Source organism: Scyliorhinus canicula, chromosome 4 (assembly GCF_902713615.1).
Source record: "Scyliorhinus canicula chromosome 4, sScyCan1.1, whole genome shotgun sequence".
Taxonomy (NCBI): domain Eukaryota; kingdom Metazoa; phylum Chordata; class Chondrichthyes; order Carcharhiniformes; family Scyliorhinidae; genus Scyliorhinus; species Scyliorhinus canicula.
Genome location: NC_052149.1, coordinates 82,570,917 through 82,598,335, shown reverse-complemented (window position 1 = coordinate 82,598,335; position 27,419 = coordinate 82,570,917). Strand labels below are relative to the sequence as shown.

At 43.6% G+C, this 27,419-nt stretch overlaps 1 protein-coding gene across 6 annotated transcripts in view; it reads left to right on the top strand.

Moving 5' to 3' along the window:
- Positions 1-23,388, top strand: part of npl (N-acetylneuraminate pyruvate lyase (dihydrodipicolinate synthase)) — an 81,165-nt gene extending 57,777 nt beyond the window's left edge. For 3 of the 6 annotated variants that reach the window (XM_038794614.1, XM_038794616.1, XM_038794615.1), the window contains exons 9-13: positions 3,460-3,506; positions 11,327-11,411; positions 13,147-13,305; positions 13,418-13,457; positions 18,959-23,388. In XM_038794614.1, coding sequence (XP_038650542.1) covers positions 3,460-3,506; positions 11,327-11,411; positions 13,147-13,305; positions 13,418-13,457; positions 18,959-19,104 — 477 coding nt within the window. In that variant the 3' untranslated portion in view covers positions 19,105-23,388. The other 3 variants (XM_038794617.1, XM_038794619.1, XM_038794618.1) reach the window with 3 other exon arrangements.
- The last annotated feature ends 4,031 nt before the right edge of the window (positions 23,389-27,419 follow it).

The following is a 27,419-nucleotide window of genomic DNA, read 5'->3' as shown; positions in this document are numbered from 1 at the left end:
TGCATTTTGGCATCAGGTTAGTACACCTGCCTGGGTGGAAAGATTCTGGAAGATTATCTCTAACGTAGAGGATTAGTCATTCTTTCTACCTGAACTTGGCAAATTCCAAGTAAGTGCAACACCATGCCTGGTGGAGATGATAAAAATAACTTTAGTTTGATATGGCTATGATTGTTCTTGGGGTTGTACTCTTGTGGTGAATGTAACTCCGTAATTCACACTGTATTGTATATACATGAGACCATGCATTTGTAAGCGCAGTTGCGTTGCCCGACCACTAGGGGGAGTAGCACTGGGAATGCTTAGGAGTTTGTACAGGGCTCCACCCTTGGCTCCGCCCACGACTCCTCCCCCTGGATTGCTGTATAAATACCAATGCTCAGAGCCAGTCGTTCAGTTCATCGAGAGTTCAACGCGGAACAGGCTGGCTCTGTTGTAAGTAGATTAAAACCACTGTTCATATCTTAAAGCACGTGTCTAATGAATTGATGGTTCCATCAACTCTTAATAGGGATGTTGTTAATTCTTTGCTACGGTTAATTTTTTCTAAAGTTTCCCCAATTCCTTTGGTTTTTTGAGCTATGTAGCTCTGCCCTACTACCGCTGCAATAAGTATTTTCATTTGGTGGCCTCTCCTTTTCCCTTTGTTTTTTGTTTACACACTTAGATTTTTTTTTTTACAGATTTCTACATTACAAGCGTATACCTCTTAATTCCTCGGCCACAAGTTTAGATTGAATCAGTTTATTTATTTTTTTACATTTCTATTCTCCTTTTTCACATTTTCTCCCAAATTTACACCCACCAACAATAAACAATAATAAGTAATGAATGCAATGTCAATCCCCATATCAATAACAACAATCCCATCCTCCCACCAAACCCCAAACAGCAGCCAGCATGTTAACATAAACAAATAAGAAAAAGGAATCTGGAATCACCCATGGTCACCATTAACACATACAGTTCCCCCCCTCCCCCCAATGTTTGATGTAATCCAATTCTCGAAAGTGCAGAATGAATAACGCCCATGAATTGTAGACTCCATCTTTCTCCTCAGTTCACATTTGACCTTCTCAAGAGTCAAGAATTCCAGCAGGTCTCCCTGCCACGTCAGGGCACAGGGTGCAGAGGTTGATCTCCATCCCAACAAGATCCGCCTTTGGGCGATCACACACATCTTCTACCCCCTCAAAGAGCCGGCTCATCCACGCCCTTGTGAGGTGCACTCTATATACCACCTTCAGCTGTATAAGCCCCCACCTCATGGACGAGGTGGAGGTACTCCCTCTGGAGCACCTCACACCAGAACCCCTCCTCCATACCCTCTCCCAACTCTTCACCCACTTTGCCTTGATCCCATCCAGCGATGTCTTCTCCTCTTCCAAAATATCCGGCACTACTCCCTTCTCCAGTCCCCTGTCATCAGCACCTCCTCCAGCAATGTGGAGGCCAACTCCACCGGGAAGCTCTGTATCTCCTTTCTGGCAAAGTCTCGAACCTGTATGTATCTAAACATTTCCCCCTGCTCCATACTTCGCTCCCAGCTCCTTCAATCCTGAAAATCGACCCCCAAGAAACAAATGTTTGAGTCCATCTCCGAAAATTTCCATCCCACTGCCCTGGCTCAAATCTATGATTTCCCCCCAATCGGCATTTCTCCTTTTCCTTTTGTTATTGGTCCTTTTCCTTTTGATTCTTTATACTCATTGGGCTGGACTCTTCGGCTGCACCTGCCGCAAGATTGCCACGGATGGGACGTGGACCATGTCCTCGGGCGGGAATGTCCGGTCATCAGGCAGGTGGAGACGAAGAACCCCACCTCTTATTTTGTTAGTTCATGCTTGACGGAAGTACACTGAAGATGTAGATAAACTGAAAGACCTAAAGTTTCAAATGAATAATTCCCTAAATAATTCCGTAAAGCTACCCCCACACATAGATAAAGCAATGTATATCTTGAGCTTTATAAATTGAGATAATTGAGTACTTGAGTAAAGACGCACTAAATTAGCACAACATTATTTGAGCTACAGTTCGAGTACTCTGTAGTTTTGAGCACCAAATTAAATACATTGAAACCATGGAGAACATACAGTAAAGATTTGCAAGGATAATGCCAGAGATAAAACACTATAGTTATGACCAGGTTAAGTTTGAGTCTGCTGTTGTTTAAGTTTGTTGCTGACCATTGTAAAAACAAACTAAAACTTGCGGGATATGGACGGCACAGTGACGCAATGGTTAGCACTGCTGCCTCACGGCACTGCAGACCCGGGTTCGATCCCAGCCCTTGGTCACTGTCCGTGTGGAGTTTGCACATTCTCCGTGTCTGCATGGGTTTCACCCCCACAACCCAAAGATACGCAAAGGTAGGTGAATTGGCCACACTAATATGCCAATTAATTGGAAAAAAATAATTAGGTACTCTAAAAAGTTTTTTAAACTTGCGGGATATACGCAGGTAAAAGGCAAATTTTTAGTCCAAAAGTTAGATGGGTAGTGTTTTTGTGAGATTGACATGCAAAATTGATTTTAAGTGAAACAACATTGATATTGGTGTTCTCGCATTTATTTTTATGTTTTATATATTTCAAATTAGATGCATATCATCCAATACAATATAAATGTGGATCCATTAAAATTCTTTGAAGTCACTCTGATCACCATCGATTCACTGAATAATTTGTCCTAATTTTGTCACATGAATCCACAAATAATAAGCTTCAGTACCCTTAAATATTCCACGGGCGGGATTTACCGAACACCCTGCCGCGTGTTTTTGGCGATCTGCCAGCGGCATCTACCGGTTCCACTTTGTCAATGGGATTTCCCATTGACAGTACCCCTCGTGACCGGGAAAGCCGCTGTGGAACCAGAATTTCCTGTTGGCATGAACAGTCGGTAAATCCCACCCCATATGGGGATCAAGTTCATTCCAGACATCTATGACCCATTAGTACAATGAGAGTGTCAGTTGGCTGGATGGCTGGTTCATGGTGCAGACCAGTTCAATTCCCGTACCGGCTGAGGCTGTCGATAAAGGCTCTACCTTTTCAGCCATGCCCCTTTCCTGAGGTGTGGTGGTCCTCAGGTTAAATCACCACCAGCCAGCAGTCTCTCAGTCTTACAGTTATTTAAGACAAAGTGTCCAAGTTTATTGCCTTTTTACTGCTTTGATGCGTACCTTGAAGCCTTGGGGAACAAATGAAACTCAACTTGTATGTTTTTATTAAATTGCTTATAATACACCTTGTTCCGGTTTGGGATTTATCCATCAATAAGGCAACAGCATTAAGAATGGCTCTTTCAAACTTTTAGGCCCATAACTTCAAACAGGAAAAACCATTAAGTAAGTGATTCAAGTACACATAACTGGGATGCCTCAATTTTATGGACTTCTGCAGTTTGCTCACCTCTACGTATTGACCAGTTCTAAAGTAAGCTTTTGTTCTTCAGGTACTCTTGTCCGCAATGGTATTGGGAGCAAGTGGAGCCGTCGGCAGGTAAATCTTTTAATATTTTTTCCCTGACCCTTACCCTTCATTAATTGTTTGCATGGCTTCATTGACCAGGCCAATGCATTTTGGTGATATGCAAGTTAGTTTTTAACTATAAAATTCTGTCAATTAAACTAGCATTTATGTGATTAAGTTCTGCAGTTCCATCCATTTCGCTATTAAAACCATAAGCCCTTGCCTTTAATAACAATTGGACTGTCTTTGGGTTTTTATTTTTCGGTGGTGTCAGAAAGCTGCATTATATTTATTTATGATGGTGTTTTGTTGCTCAGATATTGCTCCTTTTAAGCAATGTCTGGGTCAACTTGCTTCCTTTACATTTCCTCTTGGGATGTAAAATTGGAGAACTTTTTTCCTGTTAAATGAGGAGTAAAACATTTTTTTGTGTGGTACAGCAGGATGTATGGAACCATAAATGTAATTCAGTGCTTAAGCATCATCTGGTAGCTGTTTTGCTTTCATTTAGATTGTGAGGTAATCTTTTGAGCTGTCTTTCCAAATGTGGAAGTGTGGCAGAGGAAATAAAGCTGCAATACCACAGCTCCAGTTTTGTAGCATGCAATCACCAGAAGTGGAGCTTCACAATTATGTGTTTGTGTATTTCATGTGTATTAATGCTCTCAACAAGTAAAAGAATATGGCTTCTGTTGTTGTTTGTTTGTTGCCTGCATTCCTGGTTTTCCAAGCTTTTCAAGTTTACTTCTGATTCCTTGTTTCATTTATCTGATGTTGTTCTGCCTTGTTGCATTTTTATTCACTCACTGTATTTTCCTTGTTCTTTTTGTGTCACCCTTCTATCTTTTTGTCACATTTTTCCCCCCTCTTTTGTTTGGTGGGGTGAGTTTCACTTCATGAGTGGCTAGAAGATGGGACTGAGATCAGAAATATGTTTTCATATCACAGCCGAAGGTGGGCGCTGAATTGGGACTGGAGGCTTTGACCTTGATGAGGTGGGGAGGCCAAGAAAAGGTCAGCAAAGCTGAGGTCCTGCCAAACCGAACAACATGGCAGTGAGAGGGACACACTCGGCCATGAGGTTACAACTAGTGGTTGGATACAATCTGACTGCCGATGGCCCACAGTGCCTCATGAATGCCCAGTTTTGAGTTGCTGGAACTGTTGAAATCTAATCCATCTGGCACGGTGGTAGTGCCATAGAATGAAGGGTATCCTCAATGTAAAGATGGTACTTTGGCTCCACAAAGACTGCAGTGGTCACACTTAGCAATAATATATCATGGACAGATACATTTGTGACAGGTAGATTGGTGACGATGAGATTGAGTAGGTTTTTTTCCGTCTTGGCTCCCTCACCACTTGCTGCAGAACTTTAGGACTCTAAAAATGTGGTCAGTAATGTTGCTATCAAGTCATTTTTTAAAATTTAGAGTGCCCAATTATTTTTTTATCAATTAAGGGGCAATTTTAGTGTAACCGATCCACCTAACCTACACACCTTTAGGTTGTGGGGGTTTAACCCAAGCAGACGCGGGGAGAATGTGCAAACTCCATACAGACAGTGACCTGGGGCCGGAATCGAACCCAGGTCCTCAGTGCAGTAGGCAGCAGTGCGAAGCACCAAAAGATCAATGTTGAGCTGCTTCAAGAGCCAAGCATGCTACGCGAATGGGGAAAAGTCTCTGGTTATCCACTCTATCCATGCCTCGCGGCTCTTAAACTCAATCCCTCGGTTTTTAAAAAATATTTTTATTCTCCTCCTTTTTCACAATTTTTCTCCCGAATTTACACCCAACAACAATCAATAACCAACAACACATATCTCAAACCCCATAACAGTAACAACAATCCCATTCTCCCACCATGCCCGGACATCAGCCCGCATGTTAACATAAACAAATGACAAAGAGAAAAAAAAAGGAATCAGGGATTACCCATAGCCATCTCCAACATACACTTCCCTCCCCACCCCCAACTAATGTTCGATGTTATCCAGTTCTTGAAAGTGCATAATAAATAGTGTCCATGACTTGTAGAACCCCTCCGAGCTTCCCCTCAGTTCGAACTTAACCTTCTCAAGGGTCAAGTATTCCAACAGGTCCCCTCGCCACGCCAGGGCACAGGGTGGAGAGGCCGCTCTCCATCCCAGCAGGATCCGCCTTCGGGCGATCAACGAGGCGAAGGCTATGATATCTGCCTCTGCACCCGTTTCCAACCCTGGCTGATCCGACACCCCGAATATGGCCTCCCGGGGACCCGGGTCCAGCTTCACATGCACCACCTTGGAAATTACCCTAAACACCTCCTTCCAGTACTCCCCAAGCTTTGGACAGGACCAAAACATATGAACGTGATTAACATGGAGGCCAGTTCCTCCGGGAAGCTCTGTATCTCCTTCCTGGCAAAGTCCCGAACCTGCATATACCTAAACACTTCTCCCTGCTCCAGCCCATACTTCGCTTCCAGCTCCTTCAATCCTGCAAATCGATCCCGAAGAAACAAATCTTTTAGAGTCTTAATCCCCTTCTCTTCCCATTTCTGAAAGCTTCCGTCCCACCTCCCTGGCTCAAATCTGTGGTTCTCCCAGATCGGCATTTCCCTCGACCCTGCCCCCAACCTGAAGTGTTGGCGAAACTGCCTCCAGATTTTCAATGAAGCTATTACTACCGGACTCCCTGAGTATTTCCTCGGAGCTATCGGGAGCGAGGCTGTTGCTAGTGCCTTCAGCCCCGACCCCTGAACGAACTCTCCTCCATTCTGACCCACTGGGAATCAACCCCTCTGACCCAGCTCCGCACCTTCTCCACATTCGCCGCCCAGTAGTAATACATCAGGTTCGGGAGACCCAAACCCCCTGCCTGCCTTCCCCTCTGTAGCAGCACCTTCCTCACTCCGGCCACCTTCCCTCCCCATATAAACAAGGTAATCCTCCCCTCAATCTCCCTCAAAAAAGACTTTGGCAGGAAAATCGGTAGGCATTGAGAAAGAAACAGAATTTGCGGCAGCACATTCATTTTAACCGCCTGCACCCGACCCGCCAGTGACAGAGGGAGACCATCCCACCTCACCAGGTCGGCTTTCACTCTCCCCACCAAACTAGTGATGTTGTATCTGCGAAGGCTTCCCCACTCCCGGGCAACCTGCACCCCCAAATACTTAAAGTGAGTCCCTGCCCTACGGAATGGCAGCCCCACCCACCCCTGGTTGAGACACCACGAAATACTCGCTCTTGTCCAAGTTCAGCTTGTACCCAGAGAAAGACCCAAATACCTCTTTGGGCAGCACGGTAGCTTAGTGGTTAGCATAAATGCTTCACAGCTCCAGGGTCCCAGGTTCGATTCCCGGCTGGGTCACTGTCTGTGCGGAGTCTGCACGTCCTCCCCGTGTGTGCGTGGGTTTCCTCCGGGTGCTCCGGTTTCCTCCCACAGTCCAAAGATGTGTGGGTTAGGTGGATTGGCCATGTTAAATTGCCCGTAGTGTCCTAAAAAGTAAGGTTAATGGGGGGTTGTTGGGTTACGGGTATAGGGTGGATACGTGGGTTTGAGTAGGGTGATCATTGCTCGGCACAACATTGAGGGCCGAAGGGCCTGTTCTGTGCTGTACTGTTCTACTGTTCTACTACCTGCAGCAACTCCAATATTCCTCCTCTCGACACATTCGGCTCCGACATATACAGCAGCAAGTTGTCGGCATACAAGGACACCCTATGCTCTATCCCCCCCCCCTCACTATTCCTTTCCATGCTCCCAAACGTCTTAATGCGATGGCCAACGGCTCAATCGCAAGCGCAAACAGCAGGGGGGGGGACATAGGACATCCCTGCCTCGTCCCACGGTGGAGAGAGAAGTATCTCGAACTGATATTGAACTCGATCCCTCTGTTAATGAAAGCCAACACACCATAAGCCTTCTTAACAACCCTATCAACCTGGTTGGCAACTTTGAGGGATCTATGTACGTGGACCCCAAGATCCCTTTGTTCCTCCACACTTCCAAGAATCCTGCCTTTAACCCTGTATTCAGCATTCAAGAAAAGTAAATGAGCAGGTGGTCTGTCCATCATTCATCTGTACTGGTCATTGCTTTGGTAATAAGGGCATTCCTTTGGTCTCTGGATCAGATGAAGACATAGTTGATCATGAGCCAGTGCTTTGATCGTGGATGTCTCCAGGAAGTCTTGAAGTTGTCTTTTGGAGGAACAGTGTGTTAGTGATGACAGGCTGGTGTTCCATGCATTTGCTGAGCAGGAGAACCCAGTAGGAGTTGCAATTCCCAACTCCTTCCTTTCTGATGGTTCCTTTCCAGAATTGGCATTTCTTTCCAACCCTGGAGTTGAAGTCCCCAAGGAGGATAATTTTATCTTCCTTAGGAATCTTTGAGGGTGTGGTGTCCAGGGTAGAGTAGAAGCCTTCTTTGGACTCATCGTTACCATCAAGGGTTAGGGCATAGGCATTCACAACCTTTGCCTGCTGGTCCTTGGCAACTTGTAGACCGAGAGCCATGTGATGTTCGTTGAGGCTGATGTGGAGCTCCGAGTCAGTTGACTAGTTTGTTCTTGATTGGGAATCCAATTCCATGTGTCCTGGTCTGATCCTTGGGTTTTTCTCTCCGGAAGAAGGTATAACCACATTCCTTTAGCTGCCCTTCACCTGCTCTATGGATCTCTTGCAGGGCAGTGATGTCAGTGTTGAAGTGCCTGGGGCAGCACGGTGGCACAGTGGTTAGCATTGCTGCCTCACGGCGCTGAGCTCCCAGGTTTGATCCCGGCTCTGGGTCACTGTCCGTGTGGAGTTTGCATATTCTCCCCGTGTTTGTATGGGTTTCGCCTCTCAACCCAAAGATGTGCATGGTAGGTGGTTTGGCCATGCTAAATTGCCCCGTAATTGGAAAAACTTAATTGGGTACTATAAATATTTTTCAAAAGTGTTGGAAGTGCCTGTGTTCACAGGCAACAGGGGCAGTCCTCCTTTCCGGTCAATTGATTTGCTTGTTATCCATGAGGGTTTGTGCATTCCAGGAATGTGGTGAGTGTGGTGCCTGAACGGTGCCTCTGATTTGGGTGGAGAGGAGTGAGGTTTGAAATGAAATGAAAATGAAAATCGCTTATTGTCACAAGTAGGCCTCAAATGAAGTTACTGTGACAAGCCCCTAGTCGCCACATTCCAGCACCTGTTCGGGGAGGTTGGTACGGGAATTAAACGATACTGCTGGCCTGCCTTGGTCTGCTTTCAAAGCCAGCAATTTAGCCCTGTGCTAAACCAGACCCTTGGTTTGTTGCGAGTCTTGGCTTGTTGCAAGACTCCTTGGGAAAAATCCTGGTGTTCCACTTTGCTGGGGTTTTCTTTCTTTATCTGGGAAGTAGCAGCGCTCTTCCAAGCTCTGATTGGCTTTATTTAATTCTAGGCGGTTTCCCTTGTCTTGGGGAGAGGAATTGTACATCTTCCCAAGATACCCTGTTGGTGGGTGTCTGCGAGGTTTCTCTTTTTTACTTAAAGTACCCAATGCAATTTTTTTTTCTAATTAAGGGGCAATTTAACGTGGGCAATTTAACGTGGCCAATCCACCTACCCTGCACATCTTTGGGTTGTGGGGCTAAGACCCACGCAGGCACAGGGAGAATGTGCAAACTTCACATGGACAGTGACCTAAGGCTGGGATTGAATCTGGGTCCTTGGCACTTGAGGCAGCAGTGCTAACCACTGCACCACCCTTTTTTGTATTTCATTTTCTGTTTGGTGGTTAAAGACTTGTTGACTGACTCCTGCAAAGGTACAGGCCAGTCTCATATTTGAGAAAAAGATGTTATAGGGGCAGCACGATGGTGCAGTGGTTAGCACTGCTGCCTCACGGCACCAAGGTCCCAGGTTCAATCCTGGCCCTGGTCACTGTGTGGACTTTGCACATTCTCCCCGTGTCTGCGTGGGGTTTGCTCCCACAACCCAAAGATGGGCATGGTAGGTGGATTGGCCACTCTAAATTACCCCTTAATTGGAAAAAATGAATTGGATACTCTAAAAAAGAAAAAGATGTTATAATGTGCCACTGGTGTCATCTGGTATAATTGGAGTTGGTGGGCGGAGGGGGGGGGTGTTTTGGTCCACGCCTGAGCGGGACTCAAAAGTCCTATCCTATATTTTCATCAGCTGTATGAGCAATAGCTTCATGTGAAGGCGTGCACCATTTTACCATGTTTCCATGGTGATGAACCATCAATCGACGCGAGACAAGTTGCTGTACAAAAGTTAGGCTTTAATAAGCTAGAAGTTAGCCCTGCGGTCGACTACAGTAAATGGACGACCGCTGGGCGTTCTTGTTATTTATACCTCGATCTGGAGGCGTGGTTAACTCAGCCTCTCTACCAATCAGAGAGCCGTCACATGACTGGTCTCAACCAATCGGTCGAGAGGCACATGACCGACCAGGGCCAATGGTAAGCCGGTGTTCTGCACCAATGGCAGACGGCTATGCAAATCATACCACCACACATGGCTTTATCCTCTTCCTAATTTATTCATTCACTTTTTTTCTTGTATAAAAGAAGACACCAAGTTTAAGGTGGATTGACCATGCTAAATTGCCCCTCAGTGTCCAAAGATGTGCCGGTTGGTGGATTGGCCATGATCAATGCGCGGGGTTATGGTGCTAGGGTGGGGGAGTGGTCCTATGTAGAGTACTCTTTTGGAGGGTTGATACAGACTCAATGGACCAAATGGCCTCCTTCTGCACTGCAAGGATTCTATGGTTTCAGCTGTGTTGATGTTCTCCTGTCTTTTTCTGCATTCATGTACGCAGAATCACTTGTGCTGTACTGTACCAGTTTTGAGGGTTCATTGCATTATTTGCAAAATTGGAAAATCTGTAATAAAAGTATATATATTTTTTAAACTGCATCACTTTTCGCAAGTTTGCAGACTGCCATGTATGCCTCTGCTTACTGGTTTGCAGTGGCAGAGCTGAAGTCTGAGACTCAGTGTTGGTCTTTGCTGGTTTCACGTTATTTTCGAGTATGTAAGGCAGTAGATATGACAGATTTCTCCAGATATATACGCAATGCAATAATAGATTTTTCTTAAACATACAAATGCTGCAGCTTAAAGTCTAAAAAAATGGAATAGAAAAAAATATTGAAATACTCAGCAGATCGGACAGCACCTCTGGAGACAGAGAAGTTAATGATTGCCATTTCATATTTGTCTGAAAGATCAACTAACTGACTGTTTAGGTTTCCCATTCTAAAATGTAAATTAGCTGTTTCTCTAAAGGTGCTAACTTCTCATTCAAAAATGTGACACCGAAGTGTTAAGCTTAGCTGAAGCCTGATGGACTGTAACTGTTGAGGGTGATAGAATTTTAGCTTCAATCAAATTTGAATTTATTTTTTATAAATTTGGAGGACCCAATTCTTTTTTTTCCAATTAAGGGGCAATTTAGTGCGGCCAATCCATCTACCCTGCACATCTTTGGGTTGTGGGGGGTGAGACCCACGCAAACACAGAAAATGTGCAAACTCCACACGGACCATGATCCAGGGCTGGGATCGAACCCGGGTCCTCGGCGCATGAGCAGCAGTGCTAACCACTGCACCACCATGCCACCTGATCAAATTTGAATTTAAATGCTTGTTCGGAAGTCTAATATTTGTCTGAGATGTCTAATATATGTCTATGATCAACTTATTTTTCAAGATTACTTCTGAATATTTGGTATAATATTTGGCAAAATAATAAGGTACACAATCGCCATAAATGTTTTTGCAGCTGTTTATTCAAAATAAAGACTTGATTCTTGAAGATCAAAGTATTTGAGGAGTATTCTTGCTACTCACTGTGATATGCTGTTTTCTTTCAGTACGTACAATTATATTGGAAATTTGTGTAATAAGATGCTGACTGTTACTGAAAAAGGAGACTTCAACATGGCCAGGGAGTACCAGGTAAGCTCATTTTACAGCTTGCCTTTATTCTTATTTTCACTTCTACCGGTACAAAAACACTTGTGTATATCACTGCAAAGTCTTGAGGAAGTTGAAAATTGAAGGCCCTTAATTCATAGCATGATGACTCACAACGCTGAGGACTCGGGTTCGATTCTGGCTCCGGGTCACTGTCTATGGAGTTTACACATTCTCCCCATGTCTGCGTTGGTCTCACTACCACAACCCAAAAGATGTGCAGGTTAGGTGGATTGGCTGTGCTAAATGGTCCCTTATTGGGAAAACAAATTGGGTACTCTAAATGTTTTTTAAAATTCATTAAGAAGTCTTACAACACCAGGTTAAAGTCCAACAGGTTTGTTTCAAACACGAGCTTTCGGAGCACGGCTCCTTCTTCAGGTGAATTTAAAATTCATAGCATGATGATTAGAAGTTCTATACCAGTTTTAAAGAGATGTAATGTTCCCTGTAGTTTCTAATTTAAGAGTTGCTATTTAAAAGTCATTGTGGTGAACTCTGATCAGGATACTTGAAAATCTATCCCACGTATTTGGTAACTTCGTTCAAATAATCATATGTATAGATTGGCCTATTTATAAAAATGACTTAAACTTTACAATGTCAAAACGCCCCCACATCTTGACTTAAGACCAGATACCCCTTTTCTGATCTAGTTTACTCCAAAACTGTCTTTGATCCTTTTCGCCATGATGTGGAGATGCCGGCGTTGGACTGGGGTGAGCACAGTAAGAAGTCTTACAACACCAGGTTAAAGTCCAACAGGTTTGATTCAAACACGAGCTTTCGGAGCGCAGTTCCTTCCTCAGGTGAATCTTGATCCTTTTCAATCTCCCTTCTCTTCCCCTATTTGGCAATAGATTTTTTGTCTCGAGTGCTTCAAGGTGCAATCCTATGGGTGAGGATACTGCTTGTGGCCTTGGTGTCATATTTGACCCCGAGCTGCACTTCCAATCTCACATCTGCACCACTAAGACTGCCTACCTCCACCTCCATGACTTAACCCTGCCTCAACTCATCTGCTGAAACCCTCATTCAAGACTCTGGAATTGAATATTCCAGCATATTCCTTGTTGACCTCTTTTATTCTATCCTCTGTAAATTTGAAACCATCCAAATCACTGCCCATTGTGCCATGTTCTGTCCACCTAGTACCCCTGTCCTTGCAGGTCTACATTGGTTCTTGGCTAAATAATTCTAAAAATTCCCATCCATGTTTTTAAATCTCTCCATAGCCTTGCCTCTACTCCCTCTCCTCTCTGTAATCTTCTCCAGCCTAACAACCCTCAGATAATAACCCTCCTATAATTCTAGCCTAGTGACCAATCCCAACATTAATTGTTCCACCATTGGTGATAGTACTTTCAGCTGCCTGAGCCTTAAGCCTAGAATTACCTCACTAAACTTCTAGCCTCTGTGCATCCTTTATAAACACTCAACGCCTATTTTTTTCCAAATGTTTGATCATCTTTCCTAATGTTGCCTTCTGTAGCTCGTTGCATGTCTAATTTTGCTTCATAACATTCCTGTGAGTGGCTGATCATATTATATTACAGGTACCAAATAAAATTGTTGGGTACTATGAAAATGCAAGTTGTAAGGAATGCAGGGGGAGAGGGCTGAAATCAGCTGTACCCCTCACTTCTGATTGCTGTCTAGTGCCCCCAATGTAAAATGTGGATTTGTGAATATTGAATGAGAACACAATTGGTCTCAGCTTTGCTCCCAGGATCAAATAGTCTGCCTACTGTCTTTGAGATCACACATGGAGAATACCAGCACCTCTGGATTTATAGCCTCGTATGAGTGCATATTTAAGACTGGAAGAGAAGGGAAGCTTTTGAATGAATGCAACAGAATATTCAAAACCACACAGGTATATTTTGGTTCTGTTGCTTTTACTTTCTGCTTCCTTCGACACATCTGTACCAAGGGCAGCATAGTCATGCACACTTTAATTGTTTGCTTTCATCTGTCACCTTTTGCAGGCTGTAGTCCAGGAATTCATTGGTTCTGTGAATCGATTTGGTGAGTAGTTTGAGATTGTTATCAAAGATTCTTGACTGTTTTTCCATTTGCTGGATGTCACTGGCAAGGTCAGGATTTATTGTTGATCCCTAACTGCACTTGAGGAAGTGTTGTTGAGCCATATTCTTAAACTGCTGCAGTCCATATGAAGGAGGTATTCCCACAATGTTGTAGACAGCTCCAGGATTTTAACTCAGTGACCATGAAGGAATCATAATCTCTTTCAAAATGGTGTGGAACTTAGAAAAACAAAGGCAGCAATACATTAGAACACAACTTTTGTGTGTGCTTGGATGATGCTGTTGAAGAAGCCTTCGCAATTTTTCTGCAGCTCATCTTGTGCCTTGTAAATAATGGAAAAACTTTCGGGAGTCATTTGTTGCAGCATACCCAGCTTTGGAGATGCTCTTGTAAAATTTCTGTGACTGATTCAGTTAAATTACTGGTCATTGGTTACCCTCCAGAATGTTGGTGCTGGGGGAATTCCACAACGGTCATGCTGTTGAATGTCAAGGAGAGGTTATTGATCTTCCATTCAAACATTCTCGGAATGCATGGGGCAATACAGCAACTGTTTATTCCTGTCTGGCACAAAAGCAAAATGGGTAAGAGGGCCAATCCATGGCTTACAAAGGAAATTAGAAATAGTATCCGATCCAAGGAAAAAGCATACAGATTGGCCAAGAAAAATAATAGATCTGAGGATTGGGAACAGTTTAGAATTCACCGTAAAGAAGGACCAAAAGATTGATTAAGAAGGGGAAAATACAGTCTGAAAGTAAGGATGCAGGGAACATAAAGACTGACACTGAGAGTTTCTATAGATATGTGAAGAGAAGAGATTGGTGAAGACAAATGTAGTCCCCTACAGACAGAAACAGGGGAATGTATAATAAGGCACAAAGAAATGGCTGAGCAATTAAATACGTAACCAAAGAGAAAATGCTGGAAAATCTCAGCAGGTCTGGCAGCATCTGTAGGGAGAGAAAAGAGCTAACGTTTTGTGTCCAGATGACCCTTTGTCAACTACAGTTGCTGCCAGACCTGCTGAGATTTTACAGCATTTTCTCATTGGTTTCCGATTCCAGCATCCGCAGTAATTTGCTTTTGTCCAGTTTATTAATTGAATACGTATTTTGGTTCTGTCTTCACAAACGAGGACACAAATCAGATACCAGAAATGTTGGAGAATGAAAGGTTTAGTGAGAAGGAAGAACTGAGGGAGATCAATGTTAGTAGAGAAATGGTGTTGGGAAAATTGATGGGATTGAAGGCGGATAAATCCTCAGGGCCTGATCATCTGCATCCCAGAGTACTTGAGGTGGCTCTGGAAATAGTGGATGCATTGGTGGCATCTTCCTGCATTCTTTTGACACATAGTCCCTGCAGATTGGAGGGTAGCTAATGTCACTCCAATATTCAAAGAGGAAGGTAGAGAGAAAGCAGGGAATTATCGACCAGTAAACCTAACATCAGTAGTGGGGGAAATTCATGAATCCATTATCAAGGACTTTGTAGTGAAACATTTAGAAAGAAGTGGCAGGATAAGTCAGCATGGACTTATGAAGGGGCAATCATACTTGCAAATCTGTTGGAATTCTTTAAAGATGTAACTAGGACAGTTGACAAGGGGGAGCCAGTCGATGTTGTATATTTGGATTTTCAGAAGGCGTTCAAGCTTGTTTCGCAATTCATCACGATCATGGCTGATCATCCAACTCGATAGCCTAATCCTGCTTTCTCCCCATAGCCTTTGATCCCATTCTCCCCAAGTTCTATATCCAACCGCCTCTTGAATATATTCAAAGTTTTAGCATCAACTACGTCCTGTGGTAATTAATTCCACAGGCTTACCACTCTTTTTAGTGAAACAATGTCTCCTTATCTGTGTCCGAAATGGTTTACCCTGAATCCTCAGGCTGTGACCCCTGGTTCTGGACACACCCATCATTGGTAACATCTTCCCTGCATCTACCCTGCCTGGTCCTGTTAGTATTTTATAAGTCTCTATGAGATCCCCCTTCTTTCTTCTGAACTCCAGCAGGAATAATCCTAACCTAGTCAATCTCTCTTCATATGACAGTCCCGCCATCCCTGGGATCAGTCTGATAAACCTTTGCTGCACTCCCTGGAGAGAAAGAACATTCTTCCTCAGAAAAAGAGACTAAAACTGCACATAATATTCAGGTGTGGCCTCAAGGCCCTGTACAATTGCAGCAACACATCCCTGCTTCCATACTCAACCTCTTGAAGGCCAACATACCATTAGCCTTCTTTACCGCCTGCTGCACACTCCCCTCTCCCAATTTACAATCATTCAGGTAGTAATCTGCCTTCTTGTTTTTGCTTACAAAATGAATAACCTCACACTTATCCAAATTATACTGCATCTGCCATTGGTTTGCCCACTCACCCAACCTGTCCAGATCTTGCTGTAGGATCCCTGCAACCTTGTCACAATTCACCCTCCCACCTAATTTGGTATCATCTGCAAACTTTGAGATGTTACATTTCCTTCCCTCATCCAAACCATTAATTTATATTGTGAATAGCTGGGGTCCCAGCAGCGATCCCTGTGGTACCCCACTGGTTACTGCCTGCCAATTTGAAAAGGACCCATGAATCCCTACTCTTTGTTTCCTCTCTGCCAACCAGTTTTCTATCCACCTCAATACATTACCCCCAATTCCATGTACTTTAATTTTGCACAATAATCTCTTATGTGGGACTTGTCAAACACCTTCTGAAAGTCCAAATATACCACATCGACTGGCTCCCCCTTGTTGACTACTGGTTCCCTCTGTAGTAAACAACTGTTGCACCTATATTAGGTGATGTATGGTAGGACCTGCACTACAGGTACGTCGGTAGTCCCTGCCTGCTGGCTCTGCCCAGTAGGCGGAGTATCAATGTGCGTGTCCTCCATACTGCAGCCACTTCACCAGCTGCTGTGGGAGGCCACACATCTTAGAGCAATAAAGCCTCAGTTGTATTCAACTCACGTCTTTGTGCAATTGATCGTGCATCAATCTCTTCAAAGAATTCCAACAGATTTGTCAAGCATGATTTTCCCTTCATAAATCTATGCTGACTCTGACTGATCCTGCCGCTGCTTTCTAAATGTTCCGCCAGAAAGTCCTTGATAATGGATTCAAGCATTTTCCCCACTACCGATGTTAGGCTTCCTGGTCTATAATTCCCTGCTTTCTCTCTACCTCCCTTTTTGAATGTCGGAGTGACGTGAGCTACCCTCCAATCTGCAGGGACAGTTCCAGAGTCTATAGAATCCCGGAAGATGACCACCAATGCATCCACTATTTCCAGAGCCGCCACCTTAAGCACTCTGGGATGCCAATTCTCAGGCCCTGGGGATTTATCCGCATTAAGTCCCATCAGTTTCCCAGCACCATTTCTCTACTAATATTGATCTCCCTCCGTTCTTTCCTCTCATTAAACCTTTCATTCTCTCCAACATTTCTGGGGTCTGATTTGTGTCCTCAGTTGTGAATACAGAACCAAAGTATGTATTCAATTGCTCAGCCATTTCTTTGTCCTTTATTATGCACCCCCCTGTTTCTGTCTGTAGGGGGCCTACATTTTTCTTTACCAATCTTCTTCCCTTCACATATCTGTAGAAATTCTGAGTGTTAGGAAGTGAGCTCCAGGTTTCTGACCCAAATGGTGGAGGAACATATTGTTCCAAGTCAGGATGGTGTGTGGCCTGGAGGAAAACTTGCAGGTGCTATTCCCTGCCTCTGCCTCTGCTACCCTTGTCCTTCTGGATGGTAGATGTTGCAGGTTTGGAAGGTGAGTAAAAAGTGGCCGATGAATTTCATACATACTGACACTGAATTTCATACATACTGACACTGAATTTCATACATACTGACACTGAATTTCAGTGTCAGTATGTATGAAATAATGCATTTTTACTGGAAAAAGAAACAGAAGTCATTAGTTTTGTAAATGGAAGTAGGCATAGTGCTGTGGAAGAGCGAAGCGGATTTAGGGGTTTAGCTTCACAGGATTTGAAGCAGCACTTTTGGCTGATTAGAATTCTATTTGCTTTGTTTATGACTTTATGTTTCATCACAAGGTACGGTCTAAGCCAAGGAATAATGGTACGGTTATATAGAATGTTAAGACTTCAGTTAGAATTATGTGTACACTATTGAACTTCAATATATTGTTGAGGAATTGGAGAAGGTATAAAGACTATTCACTGGAATGCTGCCTTATGTGAAGGAATACAAATATGATGAAAGACTTGGAGAAAGTGGGGCTTTTTTTATTAGAACAATACAAATTAGAAGACAAAATATTTGAAGCGTGGAACTGGATAACGTGAATAGAGATTGTGTGCAGCAGCTGAGGAGTGCAGAACAAGAGGTCAGAATTTGTATTTTACACACAATTTATGAACATTCAAAACATGTGAACTCAAATCATTCCTGGTTTCAAGGATCACATACATAATTTGTTATTTCTATTCTCCCTAGTTAGTTGTAAATGTTGGAATTTTCTGGAATAGCAGTTTTTTTCTCAATATGCTGTGCACTATTTTGAGAGACTGATTACATCTCGAGTAAATAAGATGTGATCAAGATGTTAAATGTTGAGTTAAATTTCTAGGAATGCTAAAAGAATTTTTTTGGGACAACCGATTTTACATTTTATGAATTGAATTTCAGTATTTGAGTCAACTTTTCTTGTTGGAACTTTTTGTGATTTTAATTTTCAGGCTTGAGGTGTGTTGCATTCTTGGGTCTTGGTCAATAGAGGTCTGTAGAAAAGCTATGTAGTTACATTGTATTGAGGTGTGTTTTCCTGTGATAACTGGGTACTCCCAATTGGTCTATGTGTACTGTTAACAAAAATATTATGACTTGCTAAAATTTCTATCTCAGAAACACTTCTTTAAAAAATAAATTCAGAGTACCCAATTATTTTATTCCAATTAAGGGGCAATTTAGCGTGGCCAATCCACCTACCCTGCACATCTTTGGGTTATGGGGGCGAAACCCATACAAACAAGGGGAGTGTGCAAACTCCACATGGACGGTGCTGTGAAACAGCAGTGCTAACCACTGTGCCCGAGAAGCACGTTTTCAAATCTTGATTTATGATATAAATGGAAAATGATGGAATAACTCAACATAGCTGTAAGAATCTGGAAGAGAAAAGTGGGTTAGCATTCCATGGATGACCCCTCAACCAAACTGCTGAGGAAATTCCATCTGATGTAGAAATCATTTTCCCCTATTCCATTTTGGAACTAAACTGAACTGCACATTTATTTGACTCTTTATTCCTTTATTTACAATGGATTGTGTAGTGATTCGGCCATCGTAACCTGGATCTTACAGTTGGTAACATGGATCAGAGATTGTTATGTAATTATGTCACAAAATTCTGTGAAAATATATCCAACAAGTTTGAGTCAAAGAGGTTGTAAAATAATTATTGTATTCAATGCTTATGTTTGGTAATTCTTTCCACAGGTTTTGGAGTGGCTGAAAACAAGGTTACAATGATACTTGTGTCAGGAATTCCACTTGGACCCCCTCGTCTGCCATTATTAGAATGCAGTGAAGAGAAGCGAGCAAAAATATTGGCCAAATTGAAAATCCTGGGAATATTGACATGAGCACTCCAGTAATAATGGATGAAATTTAAGCTTTGGATATTCATGTTTGGGTGTATTATTATCATTCAGTCTGTCTTCCTTGATATTGTCAGTTGGATACACGATAGAGCAAGGAAGACTCTCCGAATTGTTACAACATGGAAGGAGGCCATTCAGCCTGTCGTGTGTACTACACCTAGTGCCATTCCCCTGCTTTCTCCCTATAATTCTGTATATTCATCCTTTTCAGTTAATAATCCAATTTTTTAATGCCTTGATTAAACCTGCCTCCACCTAACTCTCAAGCAGCATATTCCAAATCTTAACCACTCGCTGTATGAAAACAATTTTCTCATGTCTCCATTGCTTCTTTTGCCAATTGCCTTAAATCTGTGCCCTGACATTCTTGATCCTTCCACCAGTTGTAACAGGTTTCCCCTATCTACTCTGTCTGGACCCCCTCCTAATCCCTCAAAATGTTGTATATCAATCAAGCCTTCTCTTGACCATCTCTTTTCCAAGAAAGACTGTCCCGACTTTACCTATATGTAACTGAAATTCCTCATCCTTGGTACCATTCTTGTGAATCTTTCCTGCGCTCTCTATTGCCTTCACATCCTTCCTAAAACACGGCACTCTGAAATGGACACAATAGTACAGTTGAGTTTCAAACAGGATTATCATAACCTTCTTGATCTTGTACTTATGACCCTATTAATGAAGCCTAGGATACCATCTCCTTCATTGACCATGCTCGCAACCTGTCCAACAACCTTCAGTAACTTCGGCAGACAGATACCCAGGACCCTCTGCACTGCACCTCATTTCGAATTGTACCTTCTATTTTATCTCTGTGTTCCGCCCATCAAAATGAAGTGCTTCGCATTTCTCCATATTGAATTTCATCTGCATCTTGTTTGCCCCTATGTACTTTTGAAGTTCTAAACTATCATGCTCGCCGTTCATCATGCTTCCAAGTTTTGTCTCATCCAAATTGTGTCCTAAACACCAATGCTTTTCGAACTTTTAACTCAGGATCCACTTTTACCAGCTGGCTGACCTTTGTGACCCACACCAGGCAACCTTTGCAAGCCACAATTTTTGCTTACTTTTAATGTGACAGGTGAGCCTGCTTGGTCCTCATGATCTCAAGTGCTTTACCATGCAATGTTGCATTTCTGCTAAGGACTTCAGCTGATGATTTAAGTTCTCGCTGCATCCTTTGAAGTTTGTCCTCGTACTTGCCATGCTTAGTCTTCAGATGCCTTTTGAGTTTTGAAGGTTTTAAACTTTATATGTCAGTCCTTCCCTGCATATAACACAAATATTTGCACCTCATTTGCAGTGGCACAATTAATAAGGCCATACCTGAAGAAATCATCTTTGTACTGCTTTGTTACCGATTTCAGCTTCTTAATGGGTTGTTCACCAGAGGCCCTGGAGCTCACAACAGCACTGCTTTGTCCTGTCGTGGAACCTCCTGCGCAGCTCACCAGCACTGCTTTGTCCTGTCGTGGACCCTCCTGAGCAGCTCACACCAGCACTGCTTTATCTTGTCATGGACTCTCCTGTGCAGCTCTCTCCAGTAGATTTAGTTGTGAGATCCTGGCCTGTTTGTGTCTCTGGCCCTCTCTTCCTTATTACAAAACAATCCATTTTCAATTCTTCACAGTCCAGTTGCCTTGCTTGCTGGCACCAAAACATGGGGGGAATCTTTCCTCCGTGATTTTATGCCCAAAGCACGGATATGCATGTGCCAGGCATGTGACCCTGCTCTCTGCCGCCATTTCTGGCAAGAAGACTCAATCGTTTTTAAAAGAAATTTGGTCCTGGGACAGTGCGCTGACATCAGAAGGAGGCGGCACTGGCACAGCACACTGACGTCGGGCAGAGCTGATGAGGCATGCGAGCGCGGGAAGGTGGCATTCTTGAAAGCTTTTCTGACGGCCGTTGTGTGTTTCTCCCGTAATCAAGAATGCCACGACTGATTGATTCGCAACCCTCCTGACAGCCACTCGTGAGTCGCAACCCTGACTTTGGAAAACCCTGCTGTACACCAAGGTCTAGGCCATCAATATATATATGTCAGGAAAAGCAAGAATACCAACACTGACCCATAGGGAACTACACTACAAACCTTCCTCTCGTCTAAAAAACATCCATTGACCACTATTCTGTTTCCTACCACTCGGCCTATTCTGTATCCATGTGATTTACCCGCAGTAAACCCAGGCTGTCTTTCCTTAATTAACCCACATTTGCCCAAGTGATTATGAATTTTTGTCCTGAATTATTATTTCTAGAAGCTTCCCCACCACAGAAGTTAAACTGACTGTCTGTAGTTTCTGGGATTATCTTTATGCTCTAGTTCAAAAAAAGGCATAACATTTGCCATTCTCCAATCCCCCAGCACATCTGAGTCTAAGAACGACTGGAAAATTATGCCAGTTCCTCTGCATTTTCCATCCTCACTTCACTCGGTATCCTTGGATACACCTCATCAATTTTATCAACTTTAACTACAGACAACCTATCAAATATTTCTTTATCAATTTTAAATCCTTAAACCCTTGGAAGTGCCTGAATTACCTCTTCGTTCACCATGACCCAGGCAGCAACATCCTCCTTGCTAAAGACAGATGCAAAGTTTTCCTCAACGACTTCCCTTTCCTCCAAAATCCCTTTTTTGGTCCCACTCCTCCTTTAACACCCTTTTGGTATTTCTATGCATATGGAAGACTTCAGGATTCTCATTTATGTTGGCTGCCAATCTCTTTTCATACTCTCTTAGCTTCTCTTATTTGCTTTTTCACTTCCCCTCTGAACCTTCTATATTCAGCCTGATTCCCAGTTGTATTATCCACCCAACATCTGCCATGAACACATGTCGTCCTCATCTTAACCTCTATCTCTTTTATTAGCCACCTCGAGGGAGCGCTGGATTTGTTTGCCTACCTTTTCCATTTGTGGGAATATACCTTGGCTGAACCTGAACAACTTCAAAGGCAGGCCATTGTTCAGTCGGTCAACCTTTGATTCCAATTGATTTACCTAGATCCATTCTTTGCACATTTGCTTTCCCCTGGTTAATTACTCTGGGTTGTTCTTTGTCTTTTTCCATAGCCAACCTAAAGTTTATGATACGTGATCAATGTCTCTTAAATGTTCTCATTCTGACACTTGAAACACCTCATTCCCAAGAACCAGGCCTAGCAGTACCTCCTTTCTTATCGAACTGGACACATACTGCTGTTGAAAATTTTACTGAACACACTCCAGGAGCTCTTGCCCCTCTGCCCTTTACACAGTTGCTATCCTAGTCTATCTTCAGATAAATAAAGTACCCCATTATAATTACTCTATAATTCATACAACTCTGTAATTTTCTTGCATATTTGTCCCTCTACATCATTTTTCAATATTTGCTGGCCTGTAGACTATGCCGACACATACTGCTGTTGAAAATTTTACTGAACACACTCCAGGAGCTCTTGCCCCTCTGCCCTTTACACAGTTGCTATCCTAGTCTATCTTCAGATAAATAAAGTACCCCATTATAATTACTCTATAATTCATACAACTCTGTAATTTTCTTGCATATTTGTCCCTCTACATCATTTTTCAATATTTGCTGGCCTGTAGACTATGCCGAGCAATACAATTGCACCTTTCATATTCCTTAGCTCTAGCCAAATAGATTCTGTCCTCTACTCCTCTGGAACACCCTCACTCTCCAGTACTGCAATGTTCTCAGCCAATACCCCTCTTTCCCCCTGTTCTTTCTTTATTCTTTTCCTGAACATCTTGCATCCAAGAATACACAGTGATTAATTGATTAACAGGTTCCTGCCTCACAGCGCCAGGAACCTGGGAACCTGTTACTGAATTCCTACTCTAGTGCTAGCTATCTCTCCTGATATTCTGTGCACTTTGGTATTTCTGTCTGATATTGTCTCTTCGTTCCCATCCCCTGACATTTTAAACCCTCCCCAAAAGCAATAGAAGTAGAGCAGTAATTTTTTATTTGTTGCAATGTATTAAAATTATTGCACTTTATATGGCGTGGCATGCTTTAAAAGGCTGTCAAGTGATTGCTTTTGGCTAAGATGAACGTGAGATCAGGTGTAATGCCTGGATCTGGTATGTCTCTCTTGTGGGGACCATGAATTGGATTCAATTTGAATTGATTTTTGGAACAGGCAAGGAGCTGGATTAGGGGTTTGCCCCTGTCCACACTCTGAGCTCTGGCTTTGTAACTCTGATAAAGTAATAAAAAGAAAGGCTGTCCTGTGCTGTTGCAACCAATGTTGCCTTTATAATATAATAATGTTCATTGTCACAAATGGGCTTATATTAACACTGCAATGAAGTTACTGTGAAAAGCCGCTCGTCGCCACATTCCGGCGCCTGTTCGGGTACACAGAGGGAGAATTCAGAATGTCCAAATTACCTAACAGCACGTCTTTTGGGACTTGTGGGAGGAAACCGGAGCACCTGGATGAAACCCACGCATTCACGGGGAGAACGTGCAGATTCTGCACAGGCAGTGACCCAAGCCAGGAGTCTGGTCAATTTAAGATAGGGATGGCACGGTGGCGCAGTGGTTATCCCTGCTGCCTCACAGCGTTGAGGACCTGGGTTCAATCCCAGTCCCGGATCACTGAGCTGAGGACCCGGCTTCCATCCCAGGTAACTGTCTGCGTGGAGTTTGCGCATTCTCCATGTGTTTGAATGGATCTCAACCCCATAACCCAAAGATGTGCAGGCCAGGTGGATTGGCCACACTAAATTGGCCTTTAATTGGAATAAAAATGAATTGGGCACTCGTTTAAAAAAAAAAAAACAATTTTTTAAATGTTACCTTTAGGTTGTGCAGGTGGGTTGCCAGGCAGCAATATGAATGTGTTGCACAAGGAACAAACTGTTTCCTTATGATATGCACATGCACAGCCACTCACTTAGAGATCACACAGTGCAATAAATAGGCCATGCGCAACAAATACAAAATAGAGGGAACATTGGTTGTGCATCTTATTGTGCAAGCATCATGGCTGAAGAATCATTCCAGTTTTATAATCTTGTAACTTTAGAAGCCACAGTTTAACTGAGGACATAGTCTTCCCCACCTTAGCAGATTTAGATGGAGCCTGACCTCAGTTGGGTAATGCAGAAACTGTTTACTGAAAAGGAGTCGTCATATTCAGCTCTAAACATTAACACACGGATGCACCCAGATCTGCTGAGGTGAGTAAAGGCAGGGGATTAAATTTGGAATCTTCAAACTATAAACTGAATTATTGGTGAAATAAACTTACTGAGATATCTTGGAAAACACTAAAATTCCTTTGGGTGTCAATTTTCTACAACTAAGTGCATTGTGCACGTAAAATATGGTGCTTTCTTTTTATTGATGGAACTGTAAACTGAAAGAATTAAAATTTTGACAACATTTCACAATCTTGTACATTTCATCCATGTCTTTCCCCAGCTATTGGTTAAGTTGAAATTCCAACTCTCCAGTTTTCTACTAACTGATGAATAATAAAGCTATTGGAAATATTTATTTTTGTCTGTTGTAAGCGAGTGACCTGTAAACCCAGGATGACACTGAGCTGCTTGCTTTTATGAAACTGATTTACTATTAATACTTATCATTCAGATAGTGTCAAATCAAATTTTAATTTACCAGCAATTTATTTCAAGACAATATAAATGCGCATCAACATTTTTGGCAGCAAATTTCCTTTCTCCTGAAGCAATACAATTCAATTGATCTTCCCAACCACCAATGCAATATTTAGTGAAAAATCACCATTTACTTCAAGGTAAACATAATAGCTTAAAAAAAAGAATCTCCAAATAGGTTTGATTTAAATTTCAGTTTAAGGCCAAGACAATTGGGGTTTGTTTTATCATGAGAACACCACTTGGAGGAAGCACTGAGGGAGGCAAGGGTGAAGAATATGCTCTGGGTGGGGGACTTCAATTTCCATCACTAAAAGTGGCTCGGTTGTAACACCACCGACCGAGCTGTCCAGGTCCTAAAGGACATAGCTGCTAGACTGGGACTGCAGCAGGTGGTGAGAAACCAACAAAAGGAAAAAACCTACTTGACTTCATTCTTGCTGCCTGCTACAGATGCATCTGTTAATGACAATATCGGTAGATAGAAGTAACCACCCACAGTCCTTGTGGAGACACAGTCCTGTCTTCACATTGAGGATACCCTCCATCGTACTTTGTGGCACTACCACCGACCTAAATGGGATAGACTTCGAACAGATCGAGCAACTCAAGACTGGGCATCTATGAGGCGCTGGGCCATCAGCAGCAGATTTGTATTCTACCACAATCTGCAACCTCATGGCCTGGCATATACCCCACTCTACCATGGACAACAAAGTCAGGGGATCAACCCTGGTTCAATGAAGAGTGCAGGAGGCCATGCCAGCAGCAACATCAGGCACACTGAAAAATGAGGTGTCAACCTGGTGAAGCTACAATACAGGACTGCCTGTGTGCCCAACAGCATAAGCAGCAAGTAATAGACAAAGCTAAGTGATTCCACAACGAACGCATCAGATCTAAGCTCCGTAGTCCTACCACATCCAGCCGTGAATGACGGTGGACAATCAAGCACCTCTCCCTGAAGGAGGAGGCTCCACAAATATCCCCATTACGTGCCAAAGACAAGGCTGAGGCATTTGCAACGACCTTCAGCCAGAAAGGCCGAGCGGATGATCTATCTCGCTCTCCTCTGGAGGTCCCCAGCATCACAGATGTCAGCCTTCAGCCAATAAGATTTACTTCACGTGATATCTGGGCAGCATGGTAGCATAGTGGTTAGCATCAATGCTTCACAGCTCCAGGGTCCCAGGTTCGGTTCCCGGCTGGGTCACTGTCTGTGTGGAGTCTGCACGTCCTCCCTGTGTGTGCGTGGGTTTCCTCCGGGTGCTCCGGTTTCCTCCCACAGTCCAAAGATGTGCGGGGTTAGGTGGATTGGCCATGCTAAATTGCCCGTAGTGTCCTAAAAAGTAAGGTTAAGGGGGAGTTGTTGGGTTACGGGTATAGGGTAGATACGTGAGTTTGAGTAGGGTGATCATTCCTCGGCACAACATCGAGGGCTGAAGGGCCTGTTCTGTGCTGTACTGTTCTAAATTCTAAATTCTAAATGGCTGAAGGCACTGGATACTGCAAAGGCTAAGGGGCTTGACAATATCCCGACCATAGTACTGAAGACTTGTGGTCCAGAACTTGCCGCACCCCATAGCCAAGCTGTTCCAGTGCAGCTACAACATCGGCATCTACCCAATAATGTGGAAAATTGCCCAGGTGTGTCCTATACAGAAGAAACAGGACAAATCCAACCCAGCCCTAATTACCGCTCTATCAATCTACTTTCTATCATCAGCAAAGTGATGGAAGGAGTCGTCAACAGTGCTATCAAGCAGCACTTACTCAGCACGGTAAGTGCTTGGGCAGCACGGGAGCACAAGTGATTAGCATTGTGGCTTCACAGCGCCAGGGTCCCAGGTTTGATTCCCTGCTGGGCCACTGTCTGTGCGGAGTCTGCACGTTCTCCCCGTGTCTGCGTGGGTTTCCTCCGGGTGCTCCGGTTTCCCTTCACAGTCCAAAGACGTGCAGGTTAGATCGATTGGCCATGATTTTTAAAAAAAAGGTTCGGGAGGGGTTATTGGGTTACAGGGATAGGGTGGGAGTGAGGGCTTAAGTGGGTCGGTGCAGACTCGATGGGCTGAATGGCCTCCTGCATTGTATGTTCTATGTAATAACCTGCACACACATGCTGAGTTTGGGTTCTGCTAGGGTCACTCAGCTCCTAACCTCATTACAGCCTTTGTTCAAATATGGACAAAAGAGCTGAATGCCAGAGGTGAGGTGAGAGTGACTGCCCTTGACATCAAGGCAACATTTGATTGAATATGGCATCAAGGAGCCCTAGCTAAACTGGAGTCAATGGAAATCGGGGGGAAACTCTCCTCTGGTTGGAGCTCTCCTCTCCATACCTGGGACAAAGGAAGATGGTTGTGGTGGTTGGAGGTCAATCATCCCAGCTCCAGGACATCACTGCAGGAGGTCCTCAGGGTAGTGTCCTAGGCCCAGCCGCTTCATCAATGACCTCCCTGTCATAATGTACATCTATGTATATAATGGAGTGCAGACAGACAATGATTGACACACAGGATGACCAGTAAACACACAGAACAGAGCAGCCAATCACCAGACAGGACACTACCACTATAAAGCCAGAGGGCACAAGGTTTCCCGCTCTCTCGGGACCCAGCCACTGAGACAGAGTGCGTGAGCTAGCCAGTGCA